Source organism: Pungitius pungitius, chromosome 6, assembly GCF_949316345.1.
Source record: "Pungitius pungitius chromosome 6, fPunPun2.1, whole genome shotgun sequence".
Classification (NCBI taxonomy): domain Eukaryota; kingdom Metazoa; phylum Chordata; class Actinopteri; order Perciformes; family Gasterosteidae; genus Pungitius; species Pungitius pungitius.
In genome coordinates, this window is record NC_084905.1 from 17,734,005 (window position 1) to 17,743,449 (window position 9,445).

Consider the following 9,445-nt stretch of genomic DNA (forward strand, 5'->3'; position numbering starts at 1 on the left):
AAGGTTCAACCAAAATTCTTAGTGGCCCTACACTGTACAGGGAAACAACTGAGTTGACGATAAATCACTTTCTTCAGCTTTAACGGGCCGATAAATGTTTGGAATAGTTTGAGCATTAAGGTTAAAAGGGTCATTGATCTTCAGCGTCCGGCTCAATTATAACGTTTGAAAAATGCACTCTGTTAGCAATCAAATGCAATAATACCTCACAGAAAATATGCTTTTCATTGTCTTTTCCAATTATAGTGTCAGCATTTAAGACAATCATGGCTGATGCGTGAGTTTAATCGCTTCATCTTCACTTTAAAGTCTTCAAAGTATTCTGTAAGGCCATATATTGGTTTTAATGATGTAAATAAGATTACATGTTTTTTTCTCTCTCTCTCTTTCTCTTTCTCCCGCTAATACTCCAATAGAAATGTGAGTATCTATCATATTCTCAGTCATCTAGTTATTTACTGATGTAAGGATCAAATATGTAAATGTGTGGTTGATAAATAGTATATAGTATTTAATGTTTTTCATGTGTGAATTATAGAAAAAATCAAAGATCTCCTCCTCCCGAAGGCTCGGGTTAAAGGCAAGTTTTTCTTAATTTGCTAACTTTTTAAAATTGTAATTAATATGAAGAACCCATTGTTTTATTTGCTCTTTGTGTAAACCTCAGAAATGGTCGTTATGTGTGTTGAGAAATAGCATTTGAGTCTGTGTCATACCTGTGGTCCCCCTTTAAAGAGCACCTTTTTAAACAATTTTGACATTTTCCTTAGATTCGACTTTTGACCGTCGCTGCTGAGATGCTGCAGGAGGAGACGGAGAATAAAGTGAAGGAAAGAGACACTTTTCTGAAAGAACGAGTTCCTCCTTTAAATCTGTCTGGTCTGTCTTTGCAGGAGCTTCAGGTATTTAAATATCCCAGTACAGTCACTTATGACTATTTATTTCTAGTCTACTATAATATTCTGATTAAAAATCTTCTACTCTTTTACTTTTTTATAGGATCTCTGTAAAGATTTGCAACACAAGATTGAGGTTGTAGATGAGGAGTGGTATGATGTTGGACTCAAAGTGTCCAAAAATCAAACCGAGGTGAGCTGATTATGAATGAAAAGGAAAATACAAGCGTCTTCACTGTGATTACATGCTCAAACATTGCCTCCAGGTGGCGGCAGGAGAACATAACAGAATCAATAAAGTCTGATACACTCTAATTTGGACCGAACAATGCCCCAAATATTTGCTGGAACTCAACACAGTGAACATTTGTGTTTTACAATATAGAGCACAACGGAAAACTGGGAGGAAATTCTACATTTTCAATATGACTGCACCTGAATTTCACTAAACTTAATCCATTGTTATCTTAGACAACATAAAATTATTGACTGAAAAATACAGCACTGATATAATGAAATATAAGTGGGACAGTGCAATTAACAACAAATATTAATATTTTATAAAAAAAAAGTAATAGACTAAAAAATTGGTGTTTCACCAGTACAGAGCAAGATTTATTTTTAAAAAAAACGAAAAGATGAATAATAAACTTTGAGCTCTCTATTTTGGATTCAGTACTGTAAGAAAAACCCTGATGTTCATGAATCCATGGATGCGTTTGAAAAGGAATCATAGCAGCGTCCCTCTGCATTCTGTCCCTGTAAAAACAAAGCAACAGCAGCGAGGTTTAACGCGGCGTACTCGACTCACAGCGGTGAACAAAAGATCTAACAGCGCAGCGCTTTCCATCAATCCATTCTCCGTCCAGATAGAAAACACCAAGCTGAAGATCATCGAGCTACAGAGCAAGTTCAAGAAGCCGACGTTGAAGCGAGTGAAGATCTCAGCCGAGGCCATGCTGAGCGTCCTGCTGGGCTCCAAGCACAAGGAGTCCGTCGACTTTAAGGCCAACCTCAAAACAGTCAAGAAGGAAGAGGAAAAGGTAAAACTTTTGATTCGTGGCGCCTCAGAAACCTTCAACTAAAGGCTATTTTTGGGTTAAAATAACCTCTGTCTGTCTGTGGTGGGTTATGTTCCAAACAGAAGGAGGAAGTTACCGATTGGCGTAAGAACGTGGAGGCCATGTCTGGCATGGAGGGCAGGAAGAAGCTGTTTGACGCCTCTGGAAACTAAAAGAAACACGTAAACCTTTGATGAAGGGATCATTTTCTTAAAATAAATTCTCAAAATGTCTTACTGTTGTACCAATATTTGATCAAGTAATGTAACTGCAGGTAGGACAAACAGCCTTCAAACCAGGAAATTGCTCATTTAAAAAGGGATAAAATTCACACTGACATCAACAGACACAGTGGTGCAGGGACCGTTTGTAGGTCTCCTCTGGTGCCGTGGGGTGGCAGCAAAACACCATCAAACCATCACTCTGACACTAATGTGCTGACTGGGGAGAAACATTGTTTGTCCCTCGTGAATAAAACAAAATGCTATGTGTAACCAGCTGTGATACATCGTCATTTCGCTTGTCAAATATTCAAGATGTTTTGCCTATTAAAGATGTGATGTGTAATAAAGTGGGTCATCTTCCTTTTTTGGATTTTATACTTGATACAGGCAGGAAACCAGAGATTTTCTCCAAATAAAAAAATAACAATCCAGCCGTTTTCTTCCACTGTGTGATCTTCGTTTTATGTAGGGTCCAATTTTATTTCCCAATTAATACTCCTTTCAAATAAAGAAGAGACTGATGGAAGCAAGTGGACAGACCCAGTGAGATGTCATAACTCATACATGTGCGATATGAGAGACAAGGCACAAGAGTGGTGAGGACAGAGGGTCTATTTTAGTGAGCCACTCACATGGGCGCTAGAATCTATATATCTACCCCCGTTCTGCCCTTCTCCACTCAGAAAACGACGCTTGTCCGTATTTGTCACCGGTTGTAAAAGGTAAGGAGTTTTATTTTGAAATACTGCGGATCATGAAGGGACGAATGAATTACGGCTTTTGGTTACAATACTCTTGAAAAAACAACTGTATCTTTTTTCAAAAAGACAGATTCATGTAAATTTCTGTTCTAATTTCCTATTCTAATCATGGCTTATTATCTGATTTTTTTAAAAGGAAACTCTTCACACTGTTGTAGGGAAGTAGAGTTCCTTTTGTTCAGGTTATTAACAAGTTATTAACATGACATAAGAGTGTGGCTTCACCTCTTTGCAACCTTTTTTAAATGCTTTATAATTGTGTATTGTTATTTCACTGCAATGAAGAATTCTGCTTATTAAATTAAAAGTTAAAAAGGATTTTTTTTTTTTGAGCGCATTTTTGAAAGTGGTCAAACCTGACCTTCAGACAATGTCACGCAATGTTTGTGTCCTCTGCTACAGAACTGCTACTTCTGCTATATGGGATTTCTTCATCAGAAGTGGTGCTTTATGCAGCTTTTTTGCACAGTAAATTAGCTTGCATGTGCATTCTTCTGTAGAAATATAACTTACTATTTTACTTGCAGTTTCAGATCCATCTAACGAGGGGACGCATATTGAACTGCAACAATGTCTGAATCGTAAGCACCTGTGTCTCATTTACTTCCACCACACCCCGACTTACTTGAAAACATTTCCCAAATGTAACAAATTGCACTTTTTCTCTTTATCTTAAATGTGAACACCAACTCCCTGACTGGATAGATCATCGGTGAGTTATTCATTCGTTAGTCATTTATTCTGTGATAAATGTGTAAAACAGTACAGAAGACCCAACAATGGGAAATTCACTGCGTACTGTTGGATATTTTAAAAGTTGAACCAGATACCTGACGTGTGGAATGTTTTCTTTTCCAGAAACCAAAGCCAAAGATCTCTGCATCCCGCAGACTGTTCTTGAAGGTATGTTAAGTGGAACCGACCTACACTTGAGGTCATAATGCTGATGAAATGATACACAACATTGTCTGGTGGGCTGGGGCGTAAAATTCTGCACATGTGCATGCACCAGACCAAACTGCTGAAGAAGGCCATGACTATGCTGGAAAACGACAAGCAAGCCAAAAAAATCGAACGAGAGAACACCCTCGCTGAGAGAGTCCCGGAGCTCCAGCTGTCCAGCATGTCTCTGCAGGACCTGCAGGTACGTTCATCAGGTTGTTTCTCTCTCGTGGCTCTGAAGAAATCTGTTTTTGAACTACATGACCGTGCAAGCACTTTAAAAAAAAGTTACTTTTCCAAAACCTGCTCCTCATGGCATTCAGGCCGCAAGCCGATGGGCTTTATGGGATATCCGTCCATTAGAATTCTGCTGGCTACGAAATACAACCGAGCTGAATGAAATGTAGTTGGTATCGCTCAAAGCATCGAAAATAAAAGTTTAAAAAGCTCAGCGGCTTTTAACTTTTGAACAGCAAAGACTTTCAATTCAGCTGCACGTTGTACAAATGAAACAAGAACTGCTGCATGTTTTTAATTAATTCATATTATGGTGTATTGAGAAATAAGCAAAGCCATCAAAAGGAAAAAAACACAACGCACAACTCTTATCCTGCATTGTCTGTGTGCATTGTTTTTCTTTGTTCTATCCATATTTCCATGAAGTCACAAACCAGTAATTAAACCCAATTGAAGAAACTGGCAGTCAAATAAATTACAGGTGTCTATGTCCACAGAATATTTGCAAAGAGCTGCACCGGAAAATCGATGTCACTGATGAAGAGCGGTATGACATTAATTCTAAAGTGACAAAAAACAGTCTGGAGGTAGCTACTGTTTGTGCACAACACTTTCAGTACCATCCTTTTATGTAAACAACATGCATTCAGATTCAGAACGTCTGATGGTGCTTTCGTCCCTGGTGTCGTAAAAAAATAAATAAAAAAAAAAGATACAGGAGCTGTCTCAGAAGATCTTTGAGTTGAAGGGCAAGATGAAGAGACCTGCTCTGAAGAGGGTGAGGGTCTCTGCAGACGCCATGTTGGGAGCTCTGCTGGGCTCTAAGGTCAAAGAGTCCGTGGACTTCAAGGCCAACCTGAAGACTGTGAAGAAGGAGGAGGAAAAGGTAAAGGCTGCTGCCTAAAACTAATTACATAAAAGTATTATGTGGTGTCACTCCAATTGACTTCAATTTATTCACTGAGGAAAAGAATAATGATTATAATGGCTGAGGACGTGGAGGACGTAAGAATGCAGTTGTAAATCATTTTAGGCAGTAATGTCCAGTACAGGAGTTTCATTCGTCTTTTTATATTAACAAGCAAGTATTGTTTGCCAACAACGCATGCCGATTCGTGGAGGAGGAAGTTCTGCGAGTTGTCGTGGTTTTAGTCCGACTGGGCTGATTATAAATCCTCTTTTCACCCCCCCCCGCAGAAAGAGGAAGTGACCGACTGGCGTAAGAACGTGGACGCCATGTCTGGCATGGAGGGCAGGAAGAAGCTGTTTAATGCCGGGCAGTAGATTTTGTGAGGAATTTCTGTGTGAAAATATTTGCTGCTCAAACTACAGGCGGAACTAGTGAAACTTTTGCTGACTCGATAATGAGAATCAGGTTTTTTCGGAGTGGGTTTTTGGCCCAGTTCCTGTTTCAACTGTGATGACAATAGTAAAAGAGTTTAACTGTACGATAGTCCGTTCAATGCATATCGTTTTTTACATAATGAATGACGTATTATGAAAAACATATGTATATTATAGAGCAATATAATGCCTTTGTAGTTTTAACTTCCATATTAATGTATGAACACAAATCCGCTTTGGCTGTTGAGGTCCCCTGTAGTAAAGTTTCTTGCTTGCTTTTTGGCCTTTGATTGACACAAACAATAATTGAACGGTCAAGATTCAGAGTATATGCTGATTTGTCTTCAGATATAAATGGTATTGACAAGATGAATGTCGAATAGATGCACATTCCAGCAGCAACTTGTGTTGTGGTTCAACAGGTGTGCATCCTTCAAAGTGAAAGTGGCATTTCATTTAGACATTACGATGAGAAGAAGCAGTGTTGTGTTTAAAATTCTGCCACTGCTCCTATAAATCCCATTACCATCTGATGGTATTGTAGCATGCTTTTATCTGCAGTGAAGGATTTTATGATACAGTTTTTACTGTGGTAGACAGCACTGGTGTATTTAAGACAAATAACATATTGGGACAGTTAAAAAACAGCATTGCATGTTTTATCATTTAAGGTATGAATCTGAATCTTTGATTTGTCAGTTAATTCACTTGAATAATAAAAAACGTATTCTCAATTGTTTTTTTGAAAATATATAAGTCTCACCACATCACTGTGTATATATGTAGACATATTTAGAAAAAATGTCTTCAATTACACATTACTACGTTTTACTGTAACGTTACACCACATTAGAGAGAACAACAATGTTGCCGTGACAAATAAACACACAAGTTTCACTTGTTTTAATGAACTGAACCGTACTTCCTCTCCAAAGCACAAAGGCAACTCGACCAAACACCAACAACAGACCTCCTCAGAGAGGCGACGGTTAGCGGGAGGTCACGCCCCTTCTTCACCCGCCCTCCCACACCACGAGCAACGTCCATTCGCGTCACTACCACTCCTAATATGGGCATAGCATCTGACAACGGTACCGCCTACTTGAGATATCCACCGCTCTGATTGGAGGGAGCGGTGGTCACTCATCAACGGTCCTCGGGAACAACTGCTGTACATGGCCGAATATTTACGACTGTTCCAGCTACTTTTAGGCCGGATTTAAAACGGACACAGGGTAAGGCGACATTTTCACAACATTCTGATTATTTTGGCATTTCTCCGCCACATGCCCGTAGTGGTTTTTTTTAAACGCTGGTCTTGTCTTTTCACGTTACCAGGGCCTGAGCGGCCGAACTGTTTTCCCTACACAGCAACACGTCCATCCATCCTTTCAGGCTGGCCGATAAGCAGTGCAGCATCCAATAAAATGCTCGCACAACGATACAGTAACGCTATCAATCATGGTCTCCGGTCCAGCCCAGGACTACAGCTAGCTAACTGCTGTAGCGTTAGATAACGTTATATTTATAACATATAGATATATATGCTAGATGCCTTTAGCTCCTCACTCTTGTAAAACAGCATCTAACCTTTTGGTGCCACTGCCTTCCTCCCGATCTCAGATCAGATACACTGACCTGTGCACATTTGCAAATTGGAAGGCATTGCATGAACATCATTTCCATTGACTTAAACTGCACAACTATTCTGTTCGTTTCTGCTGAACGTGGTGAAGGTCTCCGCTTGCTGGTGCTTCGGATGTCCAAGTACAGACTCTTTCTGCTGAGGCATGGGGAGGGGGCCTGGAACAAAGAGAACCGTTTCTGCAGCTGGGTTGACCAGAAGCTGAGCGAGGATGGGGTGACGGAGGCCCAGGACTGTGGGAGACTCCTGAAGGAGCAGGGCTACAAGTTCGACTTGGTTTTCACCTCCATACTCAGCCGCTCCGTTCACACGGCGTGGTTGGTGCTGGAGGCCATGGGTCAGGAGTGGGTCCCCGTGGTCAAGTCCTGGAGGCTGAACGAGCGCCACTACGGCGCCCTGATCGGCCTGAACCGGGCCGAGATGGCTCTGCAACACGGAGAGGAGAAGGTGAAGTTGTGGAGAAGGAGCTACAACATCACTCCGCCTCCAATGGATGAATCCCACCCGTACTTCCCGGAGATCTACAACGACCGCAGGTACACCACCTGTGACGTGCCGAAGGAGAGCCTCCCGCGAGCGGAGAGCCTGAAGGAGGTGTTGGACCGGCTGCTGCCCTACTGGGACAGCACTGTGGTGCCAGAGATTCGGAAAGGCAGGACTGTGCTCATTTCTGCTCACGGAAACAGCTGCAGAGCCCTGCTGAAACATCTGGAAGGTATGCCGCCGTACTCTCGTGCTCTCTTAGCGTTTGTGCTCTGTCGCACAGGCTGCTGTTTCTGGTCATCACCATTGAACAGGGATGGACATATTTCAGTTCCACAAATGGAAAGTTGAACTTGCGCATAAAGGCCAGGGAGTTTTATGTTACATCCGGCTATGGCTATTAAGTGCACACTGACCTTTCATTAAAAGCTTTGGAGGCTCCTCGTGCCACAGGAGTCCTCTTAACTTAACACATGTGGACTATTACCTCATATTATGGAGCATCTCTTAACACACTTTCATTACAGGGTTCATGGATGTCCGTTATCCAGCCTGGTTGTGGCTCCTTTTGTGTTTATCTTAATATCACTGTGCTTATTTCAACAGGGATATCCGATGAGGATATTGTCAGCGTGACTTTACCTACAGGGATACCTGTGCTGCTCGAGCTGGATGAAAACCTCAAGCCTGTGAAGCCTCGACAGCTCCTGGGAGACCAGGCAAAGATTCAGGTGGCGATTAAAAAGGTGGAGGACCAGGGAAAAGCCAAACAATCTACTTGAACACACATCGATGGCTGTAAGATTTAACATAGCTCGGTTCTGGTTGCCTGTACGCACTTTTCTTAGCCACAGGCTCAGTGGGCATTGTTGAAAAGATGCTAATAATAATAATAAGGATGATGTATGACATCTTATGTTAACAGCACAATGTTAATATGATTTGAAGAAAGGTGTGACATTTCTGTGCGCATGCATGTGTGGTTGTGGCCTGACCTGGATACAGAAAGTGGGTGACCGGTCAGACGGATGGCAGGAGACTGTACTGTACTGTCGTTGTTTCAGTGTTGAGTCGCATTGTGTCTAAGCTGGGATGTTTAAGCTAACTGTTACCACTTCTGCCTGTATGGTGATTCTAAAGTGTTGGTTTATTTATTTACCGAGTGACTCAACCTTGAAGATCAACCGTAATGGGATGATGCTCGGAAATCTTCCAATTTGTCATACAGAGAAAGAGGAAAAGGAAGAAGATTTTCTGTTACACTGATAAGCTTTAGGAATATTCCCTTGGATTTAAACATGTGCCTTCAGAGTTAACATAACGCTCAAATTCAGCAATTAAAAAAAAAAAAAAAAGCTTCTTTTTAGGAGCTCAAACAGGTCATGTGATGCATTTTTTTGAGAATAAAAGCACTCCATCAACAAACCTTACCTCTTAGAAATTGATTGCCAAGCTGTTCATTCAAGTGACCCTGTGAAAAGCTGTAAATATGCAAAATCATTGAATTCATCCTCTGTCACAGTTTCTACTTTTAAATAGGAAGAGGAAGCGATATAGCGGAAGTTGTTTTGCCAGGAGGTCTACAGAGCACAACCGTGACGAAACAGAGGTTGAGTTGAAAACACTGTGGTAATTGGGTTATAACTGTTTTTTGCTTTGCACTTTTGGGAAGATTTTAGGAGTTTTTAAAAATGAATCCCCTTTCTAATTTAATACAACTGTGAACCATTCCTAAATTCCTAAGTGTGTCATGTCACATTGCTTACGTCATCTTGATAACCTGCGTGGAAATTGGGTACGAATCCCGTTTTGAGTCTCACATCCTGTCTTCTGCTGCCATCTGATGTTACTA

General features: G+C 41.1%; 2 protein-coding genes and 1 pseudogene across 2 annotated transcripts; all 3 read left to right on the forward strand.

Annotated features, from left to right (window-relative positions):
- The first annotated feature begins 523 nt into the window (after positions 1 to 523).
- LOC119196242 (troponin I, slow skeletal muscle-like) lies at positions 524 to 2,321 on the forward strand (annotated as a pseudogene).
- A 1,473-nt stretch (positions 2,322 to 3,794) lies between these two features.
- Positions 3,795 to 6,199, forward strand: LOC119196240 (troponin I, slow skeletal muscle; the record flags this gene model as incomplete). The annotated part of the gene is made up of 5 exons (XM_037451779.2): positions 3,795 to 3,845; positions 3,955 to 4,086; positions 4,619 to 4,708; positions 4,834 to 5,007; positions 5,319 to 6,199. Coding segments are annotated over 5 exons (534 nt in total), but the record flags the coding sequence as incomplete, so codon positions are not given.
- A 379-nt stretch (positions 6,200 to 6,578) lies between these two features.
- bpgm (2,3-bisphosphoglycerate mutase) lies at positions 6,579 to 8,959 on the forward strand. The gene is made up of 3 exons (XM_037451773.2): positions 6,579 to 6,700; positions 7,202 to 7,825; positions 8,200 to 8,959. The coding sequence occupies exons 2-3, from the start codon at positions 7,225 to 7,227 to the stop codon at positions 8,373 to 8,375; spliced, it is 777 nt and encodes a 258-aa protein (XP_037307670.1). The 5' UTR covers positions 6,579 to 6,700; positions 7,202 to 7,224; the 3' UTR covers positions 8,376 to 8,959.
- Positions 8,960 to 9,445: the final 486 nt, after the last annotated feature.

What these genes read in the sequence shown, in the direction of transcription:
- bpgm (XM_037451773.2), top strand. Translation starts at nt 7,225, where the DNA reads ATGTCCAAGTACAGACTCTTTCTGCTGAGGCATGGGGAGGGGGCCTGG. An exon ending in CCTGCTGAAACATCTGGAAG is followed by an intron (nt 7,826 to 8,199) that starts GTATGCCGCCGT and finishes TTATTTCAACAG; the next exon opens with GGATATCCGATGAGGATATT.